Below are 24662 nucleotides of genomic sequence, written 5' to 3' on the forward strand. Positions count from 1 at the left end.
ACTTGATGAAATAATGACCATAGACTGTGTAATCTAAATGAAGTGCAAGCAAAATATATATGATGTCCAAGAGTCTCTTGACATAACTGGCCCACAATTTCTAATCTCCATTACCTAGTCTTTTTCTTATGAGCTAAGTGGGGTTTTTTTCATTGAAATATACAAGGCAATGTATTTATTAAATTCACTAGCTGGATTGTACTAATTGGAAGACAAAGCATGTAAGGCCTCATAAGTTCATGTCTCCTACTAGGCCCCATCCATTAGTTTTGAGAAGACCTCTTTATCATCTATATAAGTCCACATTTGATATAGTTTAGAAGCAACCACAAGTCTTCACATTCTAGTTTGAAAGAAAAAAAATTCTTCTCTCGAAAACGTGTTCTACGATTTCTCTTTGCTTTAAATATAGTAATTATACCGTTCAACATGAGGCTCATCCATCTTCTTAAAAGAAGCCAAGGAGTTTCATCAATTCCCAAGGGCTATTGTGCAGTATATGTTGGAGAGAGCCAAAAGAAGCGTTTCATAATTCCAATTAGTTACTTGAATCAACCATGTTTTCAAGAGTTGCTTAGCCAAACTGAAGAAGAATTCGGGTACCATCATCCAATGGGAGGTCTTACTATTCATTGCAAAGATGCCATCTTCACTAATCTCATCTCTCGTTTGAATGATCTATGAGAGACGAATAACATTTTCAAAATACAAAAACTCTGATAGCTAGAAATAACCAACACTTCATGTACATTTTTTTTCTTTCATTTTCGTCATTTTTTTGTTTCCTTTAGTGGGGAGTAAAATAATGTTTCCCTGGTTAAGGAAATTACCCAAGGATGAAATGAAATGAAATAACTTCAGTTCTACAGAAAATTTAAGAGGTTCATTCCTTAAAGAAGTATTTTCTCTATACCTTAGGTCATGCTTCTATTTTTATTTATGCAATCATGTGGATGAATCTCAATTAGAAAATATGCCAAATTCATTTATGTGTTGGTTCCTTTTAGTTTCAAATTTAAAATTTGAGTAAAAAAACTTAGTGGCAAGATATGATTGACCCTCCATAAAGACATAGCCATAACCACATAAACCCTATGCTTCTTAGTTCTTTGAATTCTAAGATTTTCCATCCTTCCGCCTTGTAACTGTTTTTGTTACCTTCCAGCCATAAATGGAAAACTCAATATTGAGTTCTCAAACAAAACAATGTACTCCCAAGTTCTCATGAAACAAAATATTTCCCTACAACAACTTCTCTTTTCGAGTCCTCGTATAGTTCTTCCTCCTTGAAATTGAAATTTACATTACTGTGATTTTCATTGGTATAAAGTAAAGTCTCAATTGATCTTCATTCACCAGAAACCCAAACAGCTCTGAAGTTTGAAGTTCTTCCAAAATCTAGTTTAAAGTTCATGTTAAAAGGGATAGAAGAAGTTATCAGTTGTTCCTACATCTTTTACAAGAAAACTTGTTTCCCTTTCAAGATTTCTCTACATATTAGTCTGTTAAGAAATCAATATATAAAGAAAACAGAAAAACCTAAAGTAATTGAAAACCGACAAGATATTTGCGTGATATAATAGCGTGTGTTAGCTAAGCTCACAAGGGGAGGAAGAACAATTTATTATTAGAGAGAATAATTCAGCGACACCTCTAAAGTTTAGAGAGTTTAATGCATTGGTCTAAACAATAGGGTCGAAATCCTAAATAATATAAATATGTCAAATATGAATTCAACTTAGGTTTTTGGGTTGTTGTCCCCGAACCCCATCATTGAAAAGATTAAGAGATTTTACTATCTTTATAAAATATATGAGGTACTTCTCTCATTGTCAATTGATTGTTAGATGAAATTTCTCATAAACATATTAGTCGCTATAAATAGTTAATGAACAACATTGGAAATGTTTGAATCACATTGACTTGTCAAAGAAAAATCTACTCTAGAAAATGGGTCCCTTTTAACTTGATATTCATTTATGTTTATGTTGATTGAGCAACAAGCTTCATCTCTTCTTTCTATTCTGCAAGATGTAGTATTTCCTCTATTTATTGAGATTATATCCATAAACTGTGTAGTTTTAATAAAATGGCAGCAGAATGTGGAGTGTCCAAGGCTTGTCCTTGGCTACAACTGTCCCACAGTTTCTAATCACCATTTTCACAAGTCTTTTCTTTAGAGCTAATTGGGATCATGTATTTGTTTCTTCACTGAAAGTGAAACTTTTTTCAATGTCTTTGCCAACATCACTGACTGGATTGTAATAATTGAAAGACAAAGCATGTGATGCTTCATAAGTTCATGTCTCTTACTGCTATGTCCCATCCAATAGCTTCTAAGGCGCTCTTTATAAAGTATATAAATATAACATTGGATATGGTCTAAACGCAATCACAATTCTTTCACATCCTCAACCAAAAGAAGCTTTCTTCTCTCTAAAACTCGTTCTGTGATTTTCTTGTTGCTCTAAGTATACAGATTATATCGTACACTACAAACATGAGGCTTCAACATCTTCTTAAAAGAAACCAAGGAGTTTCTGCAGTTCCAAAGGGCTATTGTGCAGTCTATGTTGGAGAAAGCCAAAAGAAGCGATTCGTGATCCCCATAACTTACTTGAATCGACCATGTTTTCAACAGCTGCTTTGCCAAACTGAAGAAGAATTTGGTTACTATCATCCGATGGGCGGTCTTACAATTCATTGCAGAGACGACATTTTTACAGATCTCATCTCTAATATGAATGATCTATGAGAGATGAACTGAAATTTATAGAAATGTAGTCAATCTTGTAGAATAGGAACATTAGAATTAACCAAAACCATGTACATTTTTTTCATTTTCCTTCTTTTTTTGTTTCCTCGTGATGGGAGTAAAAGAATGTTTCCCTTCATTAAGGAAATTACCAGTGATGGAAATGAAATGGCCACAACTTTACTTGAAATTGAAGAGATCTCTTACTTCAAAAAGTATTTTCCTTTATTCATGGCTATGCTTCTTTTCTCTGTTTATGTAAATAAATTATATGGATCACTTTTCTAGAGCCTGAGCATTCACAGAAAAGATGGTAACCCATTTATATTGAGTATTGACTCTTTTTTTTGGCTTGACTGCATCAAACAAGCACAGTGAGGTTTATAATAACAAAAAAACATGATCAATTGATTTTGTTAGTATATAATATCTGTTAATCATAATTAATAATAGGCCATGATTGGCCTTCCATGAAGATGCAGCATGTTCATATAAACAAATGCGTTTTTTCACTTCTGAGAGTAGGTAACAAGACTATATTGTTTATGATAGTTTGATTCCTTCAGCCTTGTAACTCTTTTTCTTGCCTTCCAGCTATAAGTGGTATACATATTATTGGATCTCAGGCAAAGCAAAGTGCTCCCAAGAACTCACAAACAAAAAGGATCTGATTATAATGTACATATATGGTGCTTCACAATCTTCTTAAAAGAAACCAAGAAGTTTCACTGAATCCTAAGGGATTTTCTGCAGTCTATGTTGGAGAAATGGTTGGTGATCCCGATAACTTGCTTAAATCAACCATGTTTTCAAGAATTTCTGTCGAACTGTAGAAGAACTTAGTTACCAACATGCTGTGGGTGGTCTTACTATTCATTGCAGATACGACATTTTCATCCATATCATCTCCCATTTGAATGATTTGTGAGAGATGCACTGACATCTACAATATATACAACCCATTTGTAGAATAGAGATATTAAATGTAACCAAAACTATGTGCATTCTTTCATTTACTCATATTTTTTTATTTCCTTCAGAGGGGAGTAAAGGAATGTTTCCCTACATTAAGGGATTGAATTGGCCATATCTTTCCTGAAAGTGGAAAAAGTTTATTGCTTGAAAAAGTATTCTCTGTGTCTTATATATGGCTTTACTTCTCTTCTTTACTTACGCAAACAATCTACTTGGATGAATATTAATTCTTAGACGATACAAAAAAGAAGCTACATCATTCATATCAGCTGTTTTGGTTGCACAAACAACAATTTTCAATCTACAATCGAACTAATACCTTCACAACTAGTATTTTATTTCAAAAAAATTTAAAACAGTTATCATCAATTCCCTCATTTCCTTAGATTTACCTATTGAGCAATTCAAGAAGCTGCTAGTAGCAAAAATGTTTCAGGGTTCTGATTTATTTCCAATTATGAGCGGATCATGAAGAAGAGAACCAAAGTTCAAATCTGTACAAGAGAACCTGTTTGATAAAACTGCTCAGAGATCCTGCTAGAGAGTACAACTTAGTTTCCTTAAGAGCTAGCTTTCCTTAAGATTCAAAATAGACAGAAAAGTAAGATAATGTTATTGTCTTTCCTCAAGTTACTTGGAGAAGATCATCATTCATTTATGAGATATATTTATTACAATTTCTACTTTGAGGTGCTCCATTCACATATGCAAGGGGAAATCCTGATTTTTCTTTCTCTAAAACCTTCACTGGTCTAGCACCTCCATGTTATATAGTCTAGGAATTATCTGCATGAATGCTATCTCCCTTATGATGGGATTAGGTAGTAGGGTAGAGCTGCAGGCCATGTACATATGACAGAGGCCACTGACTTGTTTAGGTCTGTCTGAACTTGTAACATTCATATTTATTTCATTGAACTTCAGCTGGCAGGCAAAGCCACGTGGTTCACTCTTATCTCTGTCCTTCACTGGGCCCAATTGGCTGATTTCCTCTCCACCACTTGTTGCTCAAGAGTTAAGGAGAACCGAAATATTTCATCTTGTGTATATATAGAAGTGGATCCTAATGGAGTTCTCACCACATTTCCAAATTGTTCTATCTTCCATTCAAACATAACTTGAAACAAGACTTGCAGAATCAGTATACAGTTTTCCATCATGGGTATTCGTCTACCTGGTGTTGTTAATGCCAAACAAATTCTCCATAGGATTCGCAATTCAGATTCAATTCCAAAAGGTCACTTGGCTGTTTATGTTGGAGAAACACAGAGGAAGCGCTTTGTTGTACCTGTTTCTTACTTAAGTCATCCTTCTTTTCAGACATTGTTGAGTCAGGCTGAAGAGGAGTTTGGTTTCCATCATCCCATGGGAGGTCTCACGATTCCATGTAGAGAAGAAGCTTTCCTTAACCTCACTCAAAGTTTGAATGGCTCATGATTCTCCACGTGGCTAGATTTAGTTTAGAAAATAGACAGAAGATTAGGGCCAACAATTTTGTCATTAGAAAATTCATCCTTCAGTTATTGTATAGCTCATTCTTTTGGTTTAAGGAAACTGAATAATGAATTACTCAATGCACATACTTTGGTTGGAAGTTCTCCCTTTATTAGTTGTCCATACATTAAGAAATATATATCAGAAAAAACAGCTAAATTTGTGCTAATAATCATTGCTTTCTTATGATTTTTCCCTCAAATGCACCTATTTTGGCCCTGAAGTCCTATCCTTGAAAGGCCATGGCTGATCTTTCTCAAAATCATTGCAAAAGTCAAGATCTTTGAGGAGATTTTCCTGAGATTATGCAATATCAAAAGAGATTAAGGAAAAACTAGGCCACAATTAGATAAGGATTAAGGACGGCATGAAAAGAAAAAAGGTATAGCTTTTTCTAAGTGGGACCATTCTAAGTTATTCACAAAGAAATGGTTAGTGTATTTATACAATAACCAATAAGAAAGAAGTCCTTTTTGATGTTATGATAGACAGAACTATATGATGTGGTATCTTCAAGGATTGGACATGTCAACCACTATACAGTCAGAATCAGTTCTAACTTCTTAGAAGACAGAACTATGAAATCCCACAATGGCTAATCATATTCTCTGTAGCTCGGCAGGCACACTGATCACATTAACCGAGCCACTTCTCAGTTCTTCTTCACTTGTTTGTTCATCTTGATATATGACAAGAAGCTATTCTACAGCAATAAAGCATATCAAATTGAGTTGGACAAAATTTTCTTGACCAAATGTGTAAGGTCATGATGGTTCTAAGAGGAAGATGATCACTTGTAAAGGTGAGTCATAAATATGTTGGTTTTCCAGAACTTTTCTCTAATGTTTTTGTACAACGGCAGGGTGGGGGATCAATCCTCCAACCTCGAGGAAGGGAGATGATGCCAATTACCGTTTAAATAGTCTGTTTTATAATTCTATCCCCTCTCACTCTGATCCTGTCTCACAAATTAGCACTTTTAATTATTCCTTGTCTTTTGCTAATCAATCCAGCTAGGCAGTTGAAAATTGTGGCCCATGATGTGATTTTTCTGAAAATTAACAGGTATTGAAGCAATGAAAATCAAGAATAGAATCTGTAACTCATATACTTGTTCTATCAGCTGGTAATGTGGAAAAACCATCTGGGCCATCAATGCCAATGTCTACTTCCTCATATGGTTTGTGCTAAACTAAGACAACAATTAGTTGACGTCAACATTTTGGAAATAGTATGGTTTTTCATTCAGTGAACTTATATTGAAAAGGAAAACACAGTTAAAGACATATACCACCAATGACAGTACAATTCAAAGAAAATAAGTAGCATGACTTTTCATTATCATGTGCTGAAGCTCAAAAAACTCCACCAGTATATTCAAGATCAAGACAGAAGAACATGGCTTACTGATCAGTATTTGGAAGACAAAACCATGGGCTGCACAAGCGCTTATCTCTTCCTAGGCCCCCATCCAAAGATTTCTAGCCATTGGTTTCATTACCTTTCAGTTTCATCATCTATATATACATTTGATTTCTTGTACAAACACCAGTCTTCTCATTCCCTTTCATTTCTCAAGGAGCATTGAAATATATTCTTCTTCCTGCTAGGATTTCCTCCATCAATTGAATTAAAAAAGTCATGGGACTTCGTAATATTCTCCAGCGGTCATCAGTTCCGAAGGGCTATTGTGCAGTGTATGTTGGAGAGAATCAAAAGAAGCGATTCGTGATTCCGATAACTTACTTGAATCAGCCATGTCTACAAGATTTGCTTAGTCAAACTAGAGAAGAATTTGATTAGTATCATTCAATGGGTGGTCTCACATTTAACTGCAAAGATAATATCTTCACTGAATTGATCTCTCAGTTAAACCAACAACTATGAGAGGAACAACAAATTTTTTGTAGAGTACAATTTTGATCAAGAACAATAGGCATAGACATTCTTTATGTTTTCTTCCATGGGAGTAAAAGAATGTGATCTCCCTGCATGAGGAAATTACTAATGGATGACTTTATGGAAAATCAAGCGTTTCTTTCTCCAAAAATAACTTTGGAAATTACAAAAAAAATGAGATTATTTTGGAGGGTAGAAAGAGTTTTGAGATTGGTTTAAAAAAAATATTTTAAAAATAAATAAGTTGAAGAAAAAGTCTATATTACCCTTTTATAAAAAAGGCCCTAAAGATTAAATTTATGCCATTCTTCTCATTTTCCTTCTCCTCGTGTTCTCTTCTCGCGTGGCTTTCCCCTTCTCCCTCACTTTCTCTTCTACTAACGCAAAGTGCAGCCCGACTTCAACTCTTCTCCTTTCTCAGTCGCCTTCGCGTCTCCTTCACAGTCGCCGACTCTTCAGCCCTTCGTGGTGGTTAGTTCATGTGCGGCGTGCAAGATTCTGCGCCGGAGATGCGCTGAGAAATGCGTATTGGCGTCCTATTTTCCTCTTTCTCAGCCTCTCAAGTTCCCCATTGCTCACTGTATCTTCGGCGCTAGCAACATCATTATACTGCTTTGGTACTTTCTCTTCTACAATAAACTGCTTTGGTACTTTCTATTCTACAATTGCTTCAAGTTCCCCATTGCTCACTTAGATTTTACATTTTTAACTAGTCAAGATTCTTTTTTTGCAATTACGCAGAAATTTTTGTACGTGGTTGTAGCACTTTTTAAAGATTTAAAGCATTCATTGAGCACAAAAAATAATGTATCTAAGGTTCGTGCACTAACTTAACATGATCTCAAGGAAAAGGAAATGGGGTTAATTATATCTAGGTGTGATAATGGAGTTAAAAGTTTTTTTTTTTGGAGTTAAATGGGTTTCAATTTTGAATCTCAAGATGACTACCGACTGCACTGGAGATGCTGCTTTTGACATGCTGCAACCGGAGCGTGACCTTCGCTTGAATTGGGAAGTCGATCTCGCCCAGAACCTTGAGCGATATCTCTTGCAGATTTGCTCCGGTGAGTTTCAGTCCGACGAAGACGAGAACCACACTGTCAATTTTGCTGAAGGTGAGGTTTCTTTTACGGTGTTTTGAATTGTGAAAAAAATTGAATATTTCTGATTGAGTAATGCATTTTGGGTTTTTTTTTTGTCGGGTGTAGCTGCTCTGCTTCTCCAGGGCTCGATTCAGGTTTACAGTCGGAAGGTTGAATACCTTTACTCGTTAGTTTTGCGAGCATTGGAGTTCCTTTCTGAAAGAAGGTCTGATTATTTTATTTATTTATTTATTCTTTAATAAATATTTTCATAAGCTTTTATTTGAACAGACAGCAACATCACTTAGAAGGGAACTCAATAGAGGCTGAACAAAATGGTTCTCATAAAATTGACGAGGGCGAGAACGATCTATATTGGGTTTCAGAGGATGTGCCAGGTAGCTTATCTATTTTATGTCATAGTGAAACTTGTGAAGTATTTAAGTTAAATAACATTTAGATTTATGATTCAAATTTTGCAGTTGATCCAAAGAATACCCTGGACAGTACCAAGGAAGATGTTTGGTTGAATCAAACGGTAAAACCTCCTGCAAATTTAATCGTTCTTGAAGGTGATTGCTTGGATTCATCTGATAATGGAGAACTAGATTCATACTTGGTAATTGGTTGCTATGATTAATTATTTTTTTTTGTTTCTTTTACCTTTTATATCATTTGACAGTCAATAATAATTTCTTTTAATTATGCAGTTGGCCACCGCTAGTAATATTTTCCAAGATTTTATACTTTTAGATTCGTCTGATGTTAAAACATTCGAAGATTTTATGAATGAGAACAATAAGTTTGGAAAAAGTCATAATAGTGCACGTAGGGGCAGCTCGACCCGCAGGAGTTGTCAGTCTCAATCAACTATGCAAAGATCATCTTTTGGCAAGACTCAGGTTGGTGATCATGCTGCTGCTCAATCACCACTTGTCAGCGGTAGCTTCGTACATGATCCTCTTGGAAATTCTGAATCAGACGACTCAAATGGTTGTGAAGATGATGATGATTTTTGGAAGCCTTTGAATCCTCATGAACCAGGAAATTTGAAAATAAAACCATTTAGAAAAGGTTGTTTGCCCACTTCAATTTACATTCATTTCCTTTCAATTTTTGTTTAAAAGTAAACTCTTTTTTAATTATTATTTTGAATGTTCTCTCTCTTCTTGCATGTCAGTTAAAGCTTTTAAAAAGAACTATAAGAAATCTGGTAAGCATGAGTTTCTAATAGCTTTGTTTCCAATGGCGAAACTACATGGCCCCGTTAGTCAAGAGTTTGCACAGATTTGGGAAGAGCAGAACCAGGGATTCGAAGCTCATAAAGAATCCAAATCTGTTTTATTATATGAGAAGGTACAGTTTTGTGTATGTTTTTACTAATAAAATGTTTCTTCCAGTTGACAGACTAACTATTGTGACTACAGTTGCGAAATTCACTTATCAATGAAGGTCATAAAAGTTGTGATTCCCTTTCTGATATGGAAGATGACAATATCGATAATGGTTTTGAAGACGCAATGCCTGATGTCAATCATCCAGATATTGGTGACCCCAACGATCATTTTATGGATGAGGCTATGTGTTTTGGGAATGAAAAGGTTGAGTAAACTGTGCGACACATTCTTATTGTAGGCTAATTTTTCTTTTGAATTACTATTGATTGTTAAGTCGTGGGTTTTATGCAGCATGATGTTGCGGCTCATTTTGATAATGGTGAAGCATATGAACCTGAATTTCCAGATTCTCGTTCAAGTCTAGAAGATCTTTGTCGCTCTCATCTTGTAAGTGATATCTGTGGACTTATCACTTGACTTTACCTATTTGCAATCTGTCTGGCTCTTAATTTTTTAAGGAAAATTATTTTAAATGTCATAACTGTTGAAAGTATTACAAATGTAACAAAGTTTCAGAATCTATCAATGATAGACAGCCCATTTTTTTAATTATTTGTTTGTATTGTTAATTTTTTTTGCATACATTCTCATTTACTGATGAATGGAAAAATAATCTGTTCCTATCATCCTGAGAATATACGGGGCTCTCGGTACTTGTGTTTGAAAAAATGCATGGCACATGATGAGGTTATGCAGACTTGTGCACTTAAATATCCTTCAAAATTAATACATTATGTCCATGATTTTAGTTGATAGATTTGCAGGAGCTTTTGGAAATTATAAGAATAAAACTGCAAAACCTGGAACATGACATCCACAGATGCAAATCATGCCTAGTTTTTTGTTCTTTTGTTCTTTTTATCATATTTACAATGGTAGATGGTCACCTACAATTTTTTCTTTAAAGGATGCCCTCCTTGCAAGCATTGCTGAGAGTGAGAAGCAGACAGAAATGGCCACTCGAGTCTCTACATGGAAACAAAATATTGAACACAATTTGGAAGATCAAGTAATTCCATTTAATGTTATTATACCCCAGTTTCACTTTTGTTGTCTGTATGGTATGACCGATGGTTATTTATTTATTTTTTCTGGGTTTGAGAAGTTTTTTTTTATTTTTTTTGTGATAGGACAAACACCCGCCGTTTGATATTCATGAATACGGTCAAGCAATTCTTGAAGAATTATCTAGTGATGCTGACAGAGGAGGTCTCGTGCCTTTCTCTAATGTTGTTGAAAGGCAGGAAAAGTACAATGTGGCACGAAGTTTTTCCGCTCTACTTCAGTTGGTAATGTACTGAACTACATTATAAAAGTACCGAGATTGGTGAAATTTAGGGACTGAAAGCTTGTGATTTGTATGCAAATAATTTCTTAAAGTTTATTTTTTATGGATGAAAATTGGAATTGACAAGTCATTTTCAGGTGAACAACGGAGATGTGGAGCTGGAAAAGAATGGGGTTGATGGGGAGTCAATTTGCTATACTAATGTTAATCCATTCTACATTAGGCTTGTTCGCCACAAGAAACAGGTTTCAAGAGAAAGGTTTCTGTCCCCATGTAAAACTAATACTGTCAAAGAATCTAGTGTGAGAGACAAGAAAGGACGAAAGTAGGGAGACAAAGATCTTGATTTGTTGAACCAGTTGATTAACATTCTACTGGACGACAATCTAATGTACAGTTGAGTATTTGTATATATAGTAAAGCAATTCAACACAGGTTGTTGTGGCGTTGAGCATCAACCTTTTGTTGGGGACATATTTCTGCTTCCCTCGTTTAGATTACTTTATTTGATGTAATTTTCAATGGCGGGGCTCGGGAGAAGTATATATTTCCACTTCTGTTTTTATTCCTACTACTTCACCACTTTATTATTCTCTCCCCCAAAATTAACACTCATTTCATCAATTCATGAACAAACTTGTTAGGTCCTCTTTCACCACCTTAAGAACATATTTTCTCATCATACTCACTAACTCCCACTTTTCTTTATAGACTTGAAAACAATTAGATAGAGTATCCCATAGTCTTACAAAAAATTTACTAATTATTTGACACACCCTTTATTTTGTGAACACCATGTAGTACTTGAATGTTATTTTTGTTCCTGGATTCCATACTAGAAAAGTTATCATTGGCTCACACCAACAAAATAGTTTAAATTACTTGGATGAGCAAATTTTACTGAAGGAAACCACGAGATATGGGTCTAGAAAAACAGTTACCGATGATGTTCCTCTATGCATATTGTTCCATGAACTCATCATTGAACTTTTTAAAACTTGCCATGATCGCTGGCATCTCCTCCTCATCATTGAACTCTTTCTTTGTTTTGTTTGCATTTTTCTTTCTAGGTTTTGTTTGTTTGGTCATATATTGTACTTATCTGCTTTAGATTCAATCCAAGCTTTGATATGATTGATGCATGGAACTTATCCATTTTGAGTATTTCTATTATACCTTGTTTTGTTTCTGGTTGATCCTTAGTCTTTGCTTGAGTGAGATTCTTTAAAGAAAAATACAACGTTTATATATGTTTATGAATCATTCAAGGTGTTACTATATATGTTTAGGAGCGTAAGTAGTTCAGTTTAGTATGTTTTATCTCGCACGTATCTCACACCATCTCACACATTTCAAACATTCATTATGAGTTTCAAAATCACATTGTTATTCCTTCCAAGTCATTTAGAGTGATTATGTGCATGTTTCCTAAGTTTATTAGGTCATTATGTTATATCTTGCAATATCATATTTCAAACTTTCACTCTAAGTTTCAAAATAAAATTCCTACCCCTTCCAAGCCATTTAGAGTTATTCTATGCATGTTTTGTAAGATTATTAGGCCATTATGTTATATCTTGCAGCATCTCGCATCTATCTTGTACGTTTCAAACTTTGACTACTAGTTTCAAAATCAAATTGCTACCTCTCTTAAGCCATTTAGAGTGATTTTATGTATGTATAGTAAGTTTATTAGGCCTTCTATGCATGTTTAATAAGTTTATGATGCAATTATATTTCATTTGTTCCTTTTTGTGGTCTGGAATGGTGTTGCCCATTGGTAAATATATCAATTGCTGTCCTTAGGTCACTTTATAGCAAAATGCAAACAAACATGAGCATGAAGGGAAACTATCAACAAGATCAAAATCAGTGCATAAGCTTTCTAAAAATTATGGTTCTAAAACTGCTACGAAAGAAGCGTCTAATGAGTCTGCAACAAATGATGAAAAGTGCCATACAGATTGTGATGCTCGTGAAAACCATCAAATGAAGGTAACATCTTGCAACCTAATTGAAAATTTTAACTCCAAATCCATTTTTGTTTCTTTGCAATATAGTAATAGTTTATTAACCAATGCATCTGTCACTACACTGTACAGCTAAATTCACTTTTACAAATCTACGTGGTTGTTTAACAGTGTTAGTTACGTCTATAGATAGAGTGATGTCAGATGATATATAATTAAATTCGCCTTCACTCGCTAGCTTAAACTTATTATCACTTTCAAGCCATTTAGAAAGTTAAATTTTAAATTTTATTCTCACTAAATAACATAATGTTTCATCTCAAAACTAATTGACAACGAAAAAACTAGCCCACATACATCTTCTATCATGAGATCCCTTGATTTCCCTCAAATCCTTCCCATTCCTTTGCCACAATCAAAAATTTTCTAAACCAATTAAGGGAATCAAGACGATATATACTGGGGATTTGGTGGGCACATAAAAGTTGAAACAAGACAACAAATATTTGAAGACTAACAATTGGGAGATGATTGTTTCTCTTTTCCTCATTCAGTGAATTCACATTAAAAAGACAAATATAGTTCAAGACGTATACCACCAATTATAGTATCATCCACAAAAGTTGAGGTATCAGTTTCTCTTTAACATGTTCTAAGGTACAAAAACTGATATGCCAATCTATTTCTCAGGTGAACAATGGGGTTAGTGCTTCCATTTTTCTTTGAAAAAGACAGGACAATATAACATTATTTACCACAATCATTCCCTTAACTGATAAGTATTTGGAAGACAAAACCATGTGCACAAGCATTCATCTTTTGCTAGGCCCCATTCAAAGATTTCTAGCCATTGGTTTCACAGCCCTTTTAACGTTAACCCTCTATATATATACATATACATATTAGTTGTTCACAAACAACACAAAAATCTTCTCATTCCATTCACTTTTTTTAATCAATGGGACTTCGTCGTCTTCTAAGACGGTCTTCCATGAACGGAAACCAGAGAGTTTCAATGGTTCCTAAGGGCTATTGTGCAGTCTATGTTGGTGAGAATCAAAAGAAACGGTTCGTGATTCCGATTACTTACTTGAATCAACCATGTTTTCAAGACTTGCTCAATCAAACTACTGAAGAATTTGAATATTATCATCCAATGGGCGGTCTTACATTCCACTGTAGCGATGATATCTTTGCTGATTTGATCTCTCACTTGAATGAACAACTATGAGTGATAATACCAACATATTTATGGAGTACAGTTTTGATCTTGGAAAATAGGCATGAGATATTTCATTGTAAATTCCATTAATCTTTGAAATCTTTTTTTCTTTTTTATGGGAGTGAAAAAGAACTGATCTCCCTGCCTTAGGAAATTGCTAACGGATATAACTTTATGGAAAATGAAGAGCTTCTTTCTTGAGTTACTAAAATCTTCATTACTCAGCTGATTTTATGTATGGTTGTAGTTTTAATGAGCAAACTCGAAGTCAGTTTAGAATGACCGTTTTAAGCACTTTGAAATATCCCAAACTAGCTTTAGCATATCTATGGTTTTCTTATGGAAATCTAATGCTATTTCATATCTGATAAAAATTAGTGAATACGACTCTCTTATACCTGATATTAAGAATGAAACTGTAACAAGAAAATGAATTAGTTCAAAGATCTCGAAAACTCACCATCCATCAAAGAATTGAATGGAGTTCTTTGACACCCCAACCATAATCTTCTTTATTACTCAAAAAGTTGGAGTTGTAAACTCCATCCAAGGAGTTGATGAGCCTCACGACTATAGAACATAAAGTTTAAACGTTATTAACTCTTTATAGATCCACAACTTCACTACTCTCTCGATTTCATTATTTCACTCATTTTCCCAAACATCCTCTAACTTTGTAATTGTTGAAACAAAAGTTGCTTCAAATGAACAAGAAAGCGGAATGGCAAATCCCTTTTGCTGTCACTCTCCAATATAAACTGTTAAGTAATCCTTTTTACTTTTTAGTGAAAGCTTATATGCCTTTTTAGTGAATTATTGAGTTTGCAAATGCTGAAATGTATGCTAACGACATGATCGGTTATTCCTCACAAAACTTCCTGATAGAAAAATATGATTTGCTGAAACATTATGTGCCATTGATTATCAACTTTTTTCCCTTTTTGCATTTCATTGAGCAAATAAATAAGAAGTACCATAAGTCTTCAGCTTTCCCTATGCTACATTCAAAATGAACTACGCAGAAAATGGTTTTGCCTTCACATAGCTGCTGCAGGTAAATACAATATTTTAGTGATGGTAGTTGATTGAAATATTTCAATAATTCAATTCTTTGAAAGAAAAAGTCACTTATGAGAATTGAATTGCTACAAGAAACCTCTTCTCAGCGAGATGAATGGATCAAATTCACAAAAACTAATTTCATTGATGTATTAATCTTTGAAAAATGTAATATATAAATATATCTTATTAGTTTTTGAATCAAAATTTAATTTTGTAGCAACATTTAACATTTTCACTCACGTCTGGGTTTACAAATTTTCACGAAATCCAATAAGTAATTATCAATAGAAAATGAGGAAATGCTTTGAAGACTAGACTTCTTGCTTTTGTACCATAATAAAATTTCTCTAACATTACTCGTGGCGCATGGACAACTTATGTACCAAATTCAACTTAATCTTTCTAATACTTGTGAAGAATGGTCCATAGCCATTGGATCTACGTGTGCGGCGTTACTAGCAAGTCAAGCTCGAGACTAATTTACCTTAGCTTCTAAGGATATAGATCTCCAATCTTTGCCTCTCAGCACAACTATGAGCATGACCATTGGCTTTCTGATATAGTTTCTTTAACCAAAATATTTACAAAGGAAGAAGCACAAGAAGTAGAAAACAAGGAATACAATAAAATACAGGAATATATATATATATAATACATGTATACCGAAAGGATCGTCAACTAGAACATGTCCTTAGGCTGGACGGATATAAAAAGCTATCTCTGTTTGCCATTCATCTTTACATGCTGTATGGGTTTGCTTTTACTATGCAAGCCAATTATACATTGGATGCTACTTCTTCCTTCAAGAAAGAAAGTTTTCTTTTAAAGAAATCATAACATTCACTTTAAAGTATGAGCTACCACTTTATTGCGCATAGCTGGTTCTCACACGAATGACACTGGCGATTTAAAACAGTAGATACACGAGATTGAGCGTAAACTGAAGGCGTAGATTTCATGTCATGTAAAAAACCTATTTGCTTTTTCATATTTGGAGACACTCATACCTCTTGTTCCCCGACTGATAAAATGCTGAAAGATGCTGCAGAAGTAAAGGAAAAGGACAGGATTGCAGTTTTGAGGTTTGAACATAACATGAGTTTTATAATACATGAACATTAATGGAATTTTCATGTCATTTTTATCTCTTTTTGGTAAGAACCCGAGCTTTAGTTGAGAAACGAATGAAAGGTTGACAACAACATACAGAAAAACAAGCCTAACAAAAGAAGAAAGCAAGAACTAACTACAGAAAAAGACGTACTCCAATCCTACAAAATCAAACCAAGATCATAATTATGAAAGAAAAAAGAATTTTCATTCACATCCAAATGTGTCCTCCATTAGCAACAATTCTTCTTTCCAAGTTCCCATAAAGCTCATAGGCCAAAGTTTTGGAAGATAGTAGACTATTATATTCACTTAGAAGCTATTTTATGTCACTTCTGTTCGTAGATATGATATTATGGTAATGACTTTTTACTTTTATATAGATCGTAAACAAAGAAATATGTCCAATGACATAAGAAATATACATTAAGATAAGGTACTTCTACATCCAATTTCATAGCTTTGTCAATTCAAAAAATGGCAATCAAGTCAGGTGGTGTTAGCAAGAATCTAAGGAGATGGCCGCCGGTCGACCTTTAATCAAGGCCAAAAATAGTGTTTTCAATCTAACTGTCTCTAGCCAAATGGCTGAAGAAAATCTCTTCTGTACAAGAGAAAGTAAGGCCACCCATTGGATGATCATATCCAAACTCCTCTTCAGCTTGACTCAACAAGTTATGGAATGAAGGATTGCCCAAATATGCAACAGGGACCAAAAATCTCTTCTTTTCAGTCTCTCCAACATAGACAGCCAAGTGGCCTTTCGGCACGGCTGCAGTTCTCGACAACTGACGAATACGCCATGGGAAGTGCTTTGGAATTGCAATTCTTGGCAAAGGGATGCCCATTTTTGGTAATAGGTGGTGGTAAATGAATCTCAAGAGAATTGGAAATGGTAGCTGCTGTGATGGGAATTGGTGTTCTTTGAATTGTGTGTATATATAAAGAAAACAAATCGGCAAATTGCCTTTTTGTAGTGAAAGAACAACCACAATGGATTGAGTTTTGGGCCATAATCTATAAAGGTCACATGGCTTTGTCCCCCAACAAAAAGCCATGGTGAACTTCATTTCCTATTGTTAATTTCTTTTTATAACAAACCATGAGGACCTACAATTCTCAGTCAAACAAATTATTTTTTGGCCATCATCACATTCATACATTGTGGATCATTTGAAAAGAAGAAAAGACGAGAATCATTTCAAGAGACCAATAAGCAAAATCATATGGCAGATAATCTTTTTAAAAACGTAAATCAAAACGATTGATTTGTCGATGTTCTTGACCATATACACGTGAATTCTACAAGGTCTTGCAACCTTTGGTCTTTGGAAGCTAGCCAACAAATACATTATCATAAAATGTCATAATATTTAAACAAAAACCATTGGCTACATGAAGATTACAGGAATTTGGTCCTGAATTTGAAGGGGTCATAGATCAAGTAGTTGAAATAAAATAGACCAAACAGTTTATTTCTATTTTCTTTTAAGTGAACTTTAGGAATACATGGGCATCTACAAATTAGGGCGGTATAAAGAAAAAAGGACTCCAATCAAGAAGAATAAGACCTAGTAAGTAATTACAAAATGACTGTCATTGATGCCTAAACAGAAACACAGAATCTAACAAGAGACCAAACGTCAGAAGGATCTCTCTCAATACCTCTAATGCCCCCAAAGACTCCAAAAAACACAAACGTGGCGTGCACAAGGACCTTCCCTTCTCATGAAACAGAGGAGGAAGAAGGAACTCCTTAGTCATCTCCATGCAGACTAACTGGAAACCAAGCACATAACAAACAATAATTCCAAGCAGATCAAGCAATATTCTTATGTATTTGTACCAATATCAAATGAGTGTTAAATTTATCACAAAACATTGATTAATCATGGATGATACTTTTTGATGAAAAGCATTATCTTAATTATTGATGATATAAAGACGCAAAAGCATTATCTTAATTATCCAAAGTTAATTTCACTTCATTTCTTTTTGTGTGTAGCTTGAAATGACTATGCTTTATGTCTTTCCTATAAATCCCAACTTTTTAGAAAATAAAGTGATATGGGAAACTTTAATAATAACTTTTATGTCATGGACTCATGCTTGTGGAGCCTAATCATAAATAATCTAGAAAAGAAATCACATAGAGCTCTAAATAAGAGACCAATTGTTGAGGATAGAATTATAGTTATAGAAAGTTTGGTGTTGTTTCAAAATGTTAGAGCCCTAACATTAATTCATTGTTGAATAAATCTTTCAAAATTTATGAAGTCCAACAAAAATGAATTAATAGTTTATTTATTTTAACTTCTATCAGCATAAATTCTAAAATTTTGTAAATATATTAGTTTATTTGGTATGTTTAAAAGCATTCCTAAAATTTAATTGAAACAAAATTACACAACTAAAGAAGCTTAATACAAATTAAATCATAAAAATTTTACTATAAAATATTATTAAATTCTATTGTCATGACATTTAATGCTAATGAATTATATTTTAACCATTTATTTGGTATTAACAAATAACTAATTGAAATAAAACTACAGCAATTTAAAAGGTTAATGTATTTTTTTATTAGAAATTTTATTAACAAAAAACATAGATTAATCTTGTGTTATACTATATTGATAAGAATTTTATATTTTTAACAAAGTAAACAATAATAGATTATTTAATATAAAATTTTGAATAGCTAAAAGTAATATATATATATATATATAAAATTATTGAGTACATAATGAAGAGACTGAAATTGTGAAACAATTAAAAAAATGTATGGATCCAAAGAGAGAGAAACGATAGAAGTTGTAAAATATTTTTTAAAAAAGAACTTTTTTATGGTGAGTGATTCTTAAATTGGTATGATCATGGACAAGGTTTTCTTGCTTGAATTTTATCATACACCATCAAAGGGAATCCAAATTTTCATTCACATTCCTTGACTTTAAACCTCTTGATAGAAATGTAATATTGTTATTTGTAAATTTACCAACCAATCTACAATTCATCGATTGTGCGGTGCCATCAATGAAGGTCTTTTTTCTTTCTTTTTTGAGACAATAGAACACACAACGAGCCTACACCAAACCAACTCATCTCAAAGTAGGAGGACAATCCCAGAAAAACACCTTTCCAAATGAAAAAATAGACTTTGTTGACGTAAGTATATGTAACCACTAGAGCCTTGCAATTAAGAAAATAAATGCAACCACAAAGGTAAGAAACTTAACCTTCACAATGTTTAGTAAAACAAATTATTTATTAATATGTATATAATCACTTTAATTGAATGCGAAAATTTTGATAGATACAAACCTTTAGTTTTTCTAAAAGTCCATCACCTTTCTTGCCAGCTTACCTATCTCAATTTATCTTTTACCAAGGATCAAATAGACATAAACATCGTAAATTAAACTAGTAGGTTAACCAATTTTTACTCTTTAACATTATTCCGAGCAGTTGACAAATTTATATGGGGCCATAAATGAGATTCTTGTATTCTTCATTGTTAGGGATCTACAAAGTCTCAAAAATGAATCTAAATATGAAAATCAATTGAGACACACCGATCTAACTCATTTTTTTATCAAGAAGAATTTGAGGGCAAAAACTTAGCTTGAATGGGGAAATTTAAAATTTATTGAAAGTACAAAGAAATAAAATTTAAACGGGAAGGACCAAAATGGTAATTTAACCAAAAAATCTAATATCAATATTTTCCCCACTAGATTTCTTTCATTGTGTATCCATCTTGTAAAGAGAATTCCAAGATTCACAACCTTTCTATCTCAACAATTAATATATACATTATCACAATGAAAAGGAAATCATGCATTCAAATGTAACACATTATTACACTGAAAAGAAAATCTTAAAAGCATGTTTCATAAAAAAGGTAATCCTACTGGATTCATTGATATGAAGAAAGTGGTAGGTCACTAATTTGCTGCATTATCGTACAGAATGGCAATCAGTATGAAGAAAATGAATCAGAAGACAAAGGCATGTGACTTCCTTCCAAGGCTTTCATCTTCACTCCACTAAAACTAGTAGTTTTTATGATGTTAAATATGATGTTAAAACCTTCTTGTTCATTGGATCTATTTCACCTCTAAAGCTAATCCTTCAGCATCAAACTGCCACTAGTTTACCAAATCAGATTCTCATTTGATTTATGAAAAGGAATTACTGGGTAAGATGCAACGCCCCAGGTCAAGGACTCATACAAGGATTGAAAACTTGATGGCTCTAGCAGTCTTCTGCATCTCCTGTGACGTGACAATGACGTATTTGTTTGTCTTAAATGGCTTTTAAGAGTGAAAACTATCTCCACAAATCAATATAGATCCTTTCAACATGTTTTGTCCCCACTCACATGCCTAGAATTGTACTAAACTAAGTTTAACTTTAGAGTTCTTATGAATGAGTCACCGAAAAGATAGGCAAACCTTGTTGGTTTAGGTAATAACTTTGAATTCTTTAAAGTCTTTCTTAACCATATTTTCATATCCTATATCCCTCTCATTTGTGATCTTAGTTCGTGTGTGTACCTCTCCTAAATTCGGTGTTATATACGATCATTGTCAATCAGGACCTTCATTATCCAAAAGTTTGTAGTTTACTTTTCTTGGAGTCGACTCATGGACTTTCTGTCTGGCCTACTCTAACATCATGTATTTCTTCCAACTTTCTGAGGTGGAAAGTTGACAGCCGTTGGGAGGGTGATTTAGGGATAAGATTTGATAACCACGAAGAATATTCAAAAGGATCTGGTAATCCTATTGTAAGATTCTCAATCATGAACTCATCCACACCAACAAAGAAAGGAAGCAAGCAATCCCTCCCTAATCAAACACAACTTTGCGCCATCCAGTAGAAATTTAGATCATGATATTGGAATTGGACTTTACATAACAATGCCAAGGACATCTAAAGATTCAAATGAATGAATTATCCAATCCATTCTGGTACTTGACACGGTAAGGTCATACGGATTTTGTAAATGCTTCAATAATTAGAAATTATAAGTTGGAGTTAGTAGATTATACTAAAAAAGTTCACAAAGTTCGCATGGAATGATAACGATATCATTGAATAGGCATTGCCAAGATGCCAACCTGGCTGACTGGACACTGTCCTATCTCTGAAAAAAAGATAAACTGATAGTTAAGATATTTCCTCACCTAGTTCGTCGAAGTTTCTACTTCTAATAAAACCACGTAATGGACACTGCGTTCGGAAAAGTCCACATAGTACCAGAGACGTGTGGACACCAGCATTTATTACATGTCCTGGAAGCATAAATTCTTGAAGAAGCATATGAAAGTTCATTATCAAAGCATCTAGTATCCGAGTTTGAAGTGTTGCAAAAGTGAAGGGTCATTAAACTGATAGAAAGAACAAAATTTCACACTGAGGCGTCAAACTCTAGCAAAAAGTTTAGATATACAATAATGAGTACTATACTATTCATGACTCTTCATTGAGATACTGTCTGCAGATGCATAATTTAGTTTAAAGCAAGAAGAAAATGAAAAGTTAGGTCACTGTTTTCTTCAAATTAAGGGACCCTTGAGTCAACCAAATGAACCCACAGAGGCTGGTTGGCTAGTTGGCAAAGAGGATAAAGAAAAACAAAAACAAACCCAAAAAAGCAAGCAACTTAAAGAAGCAGGCCAAGTTCAGTGCTTAATCAAGTAATCTAAAAATGGAACTTAAATTTTTTCTTTAATTGAAAACATACTACATGTTGATAAGAACATGCCCAACATCAATTAATTTAGTGCTTTATTTGATTAAAAACTCAAGGATTCACAAGTTGTCCTTTCTTTTCCTTTTTCTCTCTTTTTTTTTTCCCTATTTTTCCTAAACACATACACATTTGTGCAAGCAAATGGTAGGGTATTATGTTTTGCACTAAACAAGGCAAACCATGTGAAATATTGCCAATTTCTTCACCTGCTATGTTTTCATTCCTTCTTCTTACTTTTCTACTTATCCATAATTGACAAAAATTCTACACACACACACACACATATATATATGAGCACAAACCCACATACAACACTCACTCACTCAACTCAAAGTACCATAACAAGTCCTTTCAAATCCAGTTCAAAAGGCAATTCAAAACAGGGGATCTTTCTTTGTTGTAAAGCATAGAGATATGGGAATTCATTTGACAGGAATAGCAAATGCAAAGCAAAAGTTACAAAGAACATTCTCAGGGAAATACGGGATTGGATCGGCGGTGACGACGAATAATGTTCCTAAAGGACATTTTGCAGTTTATGTAGGAGAAACACAGAAGAAGAGGTTTGTAGTTCCAATATGGTACCTGAATCATCCATTGTTTAAGGATTTGTTAAACCTTGCGGAAGAGGAATTTGGATTCGATCATCCAATGGGTGGACTTACGATTCCTTGCACCGAAGATTACTTCATCAGCTTAACTTCAGCCCTGAATTGTTCATAAACCCATTTGGAATTTCCATTTTTCTTCTTCTTCTTCTTCTTCTTCATCATTTGCCCTAATTTTAACATTTTCTTGCTTCCATTTTTTTTTTCTTGTTAGAGAATTTGAAATCAAGAGATTCAAACTAAAGTTTGTCTCTGTGAATTTTGTATCATTATTGATTGTTCTTCCTAATCATTACTATTACTATTATTATTATTATTACCCCTTTAAACTCAGTGATTCCAAATTCTAATTTCCACCCCTTTTCTTTCTTCATATCTTAAAATTAAGATTAATTCAATTGCATAGTGAGAATGAATCATTGATATTTTCACAAATCTCCATCTAATTAACTCTATCTATCTTTTGTTAATTAGTGTGGTTAACTGCAAGAATAAGTTCACCTCAAATCATTTAGCTACCTACACTCAAAGCTTTGGATACTCAAATGTGTAGCATAAATACCATCCTTTGTCAATGGATTCTTCATATGATTTGTTATTAAAAAATGCATAGAAAATATTTACAAACACAATCAATCAATATTTTAAATTACAACATCGCATTAAGTTTAAATTTAAATTTTTTATTCAAAATAAAAATATTTTAGCTTGTATCAAATATTTATTATAGGATGGAAGGAGAGGTTTCATCCCAACTCCAACTCCAACTCCATAATGATGAGAAAAAAATTAAACTAAATTGATTTGTTTAACCTAATAATTTATATTCAAATTAACAATTTAATTTAAATGAAAAAAATAATGTAAGAAAAATAAATTTATGTGAAAATTAAAAAAGAAAAGAAAAAGTAGAGTTTCTAAAATTATGTTGTAAGAAAATGTTGAGAGTGGAGAAAGCTAAAAAGCATTACTTTAAATCCAATTTGGTTAAAACTTAATTTTAAGAATAGGTTTGAAGAAAAGCAAAGAAATATTTTCCCGAAAGATTCCAAAATAATTTGTGAAATGTCACTATTTTTCATGTGTTTTTGGAATTATTAAGTGATATTGAAATGATAGCGATGGGAAATAATTGTATTTAATTATTACTTCAAAAAGCCTTCTTCTTTTTCTTTTTCTCTATTAAATTTTTCTCCAAGGTTAATTTTTTTTCAATTATATGAGTTGATATTGACCTTATTTTATGCCAATACATTGAATCTTACAATTTACTTAGATACATTTGAATATTTGAAATTTAGTGTAAATTATTTTTTAGCTATTATTAACTCATTGCTCATTAATGTACTTCATATCTTGAGGAATTTTTAAAAATAATAAAATTTACCAAATATTTACAACCTATAGCAAATTCTATCCGTGGTAGTAATTGATATACTATAGTAATAGAATCCAAAATTTTGCTATAGTTTATAAATATTTTAATTTATTTTGCTATTTCAAAAAATGTTCCAAAGATAAACAAATAAATCATAACTAAGTTCAATTACCTTATTCTTTATATGAAATGGAGAAAGAGTCATATTTCTAATTCACCTATAGATCAAAAACTTAAGTTAGTAAGTAAAAACAAACTTCATATGTATCTAATACTCTCCCACTCGTGGAAAGATGAAAAAGATACGATAGTATGTAAGTTTGGAGCACTAGACCTTATGATTGTTCGGCGATTTTACTTTAATAACAATTTAAATCATAAATTTAATATTATATCAAAACTTCAACATTTTTACAACAATAACTTCACTGAAAAAACGTAAGAATAGGTAGAAGCTCGGTTTCATTCCAGTTTTAAGAGTTAATGTTGAATTTTGCTTAATGAAAAGATAATCAAACAAAAAAAGAAGTTTTTTTCTTTTTTGCTTTTTATTTTGAAGATATATATATATATATATATATATATATATATATATATATATATATATATATATATGTATCTAATAATTTAAATTAGGGTTGAAAGGAGAGACAATGACAAG

At 33.1% G+C, this 24662-nt stretch overlaps 4 protein-coding genes across 5 annotated transcripts; all 4 read left to right on the forward strand.

Moving 5' to 3' along the window:
- The first annotated feature begins 330 nt into the window (after positions 1 to 330).
- LOC105436059 (auxin-responsive protein SAUR24) lies at positions 331 to 898 on the forward strand. Its single transcript, XM_011660280.2, has one exon. The coding sequence runs from the start codon at positions 430 to 432 to the stop codon at positions 682 to 684; it is 255 nt and encodes an 84-aa protein (XP_011658582.1). The 5' UTR covers positions 331 to 429; the 3' UTR covers positions 685 to 898.
- Positions 899 to 4801: 3903 nt separating this feature from the next.
- LOC101204067 (auxin-responsive protein SAUR21) lies at positions 4802 to 5336 on the forward strand. Its single transcript, XM_004144781.3, has one exon. It carries the CDS (start codon positions 4889 to 4891, stop codon positions 5165 to 5167), a length of 279 nt encoding a protein of 92 aa, XP_004144829.1. The 5' UTR covers positions 4802 to 4888; the 3' UTR covers positions 5168 to 5336.
- A 2102-nt stretch (positions 5337 to 7438) lies between these two features.
- On the forward strand, positions 7439 to 11459 carry LOC101203092 (condensin-2 complex subunit H2). Of its 2 annotated transcripts, XM_011660281.2 has the most exons (13): positions 7439 to 7740; positions 7865 to 7939; positions 8064 to 8238; positions 8332 to 8431; positions 8497 to 8603; positions 8688 to 8824; positions 8916 to 9279; positions 9386 to 9561; positions 9633 to 9806; positions 9894 to 9989; positions 10510 to 10611; positions 10733 to 10891; positions 11028 to 11459. In XM_011660281.2, exons 3-13 carry the CDS (start codon positions 8064 to 8066, stop codon positions 11217 to 11219), a joined length of 1782 nt encoding a protein of 593 aa, XP_011658583.1. In that variant the 5' UTR covers positions 7439 to 7740; positions 7865 to 7939; the 3' UTR covers positions 11220 to 11459. The 2 variants fall into 2 exon arrangements, with proteins under 2 accessions (XP_011658583.1, XP_011658584.1); XM_011660282.2 differs by lacking the exon at positions 7865 to 7939.
- Positions 11460 to 21938: 10479 nt separating this feature from the next.
- LOC101203821 (auxin-responsive protein SAUR21) lies at positions 21939 to 22952 on the forward strand. Its single transcript, XM_011660283.2, has one exon. The coding sequence runs from the start codon at positions 22430 to 22432 to the stop codon at positions 22736 to 22738; it is 309 nt and encodes a 102-aa protein (XP_011658585.1). The 5' UTR covers positions 21939 to 22429; the 3' UTR covers positions 22739 to 22952.
- Positions 22953 to 24662: the final 1710 nt, after the last annotated feature.

This window comes from Cucumis sativus, chromosome 7 (genome assembly GCF_000004075.3).
Source record: "Cucumis sativus cultivar 9930 chromosome 7, Cucumber_9930_V3, whole genome shotgun sequence".
In the NCBI taxonomy this organism is placed as follows: domain Eukaryota; kingdom Viridiplantae; phylum Streptophyta; class Magnoliopsida; order Cucurbitales; family Cucurbitaceae; genus Cucumis; species Cucumis sativus.

Coding starts and splice junctions, on each gene's coding strand:
- LOC105436059 (XM_011660280.2), top strand. CDS start 430: ATGAGGCTCATCCATCTTCTTAAAAGAAGCCAAGGAGTTTCATCAATT.
- LOC101204067 (XM_004144781.3), top strand. CDS start 4,889: ATGGGTATTCGTCTACCTGGTGTTGTTAATGCCAAACAAATTCTCCAT.
- LOC101203092 (XM_011660281.2), top strand. CDS start 8,064: ATGACTACCGACTGCACTGGAGATGCTGCTTTTGACATGCTGCAACCG. Junction 8,239..8,331: donor CACTGTCAATTTTGCTGAAG/GTGAGGTTTCTT, acceptor TGTCGGGTGTAG/CTGCTCTGCTTCTCCAGGGC. Junction 10,612..10,732: donor AACACAATTTGGAAGATCAA/GTAATTCCATTT, acceptor TTTTTGTGATAG/GACAAACACCCGCCGTTTGA.
- LOC101203821 (XM_011660283.2), top strand. CDS start 22,430: ATGGGAATTCATTTGACAGGAATAGCAAATGCAAAGCAAAAGTTACAA.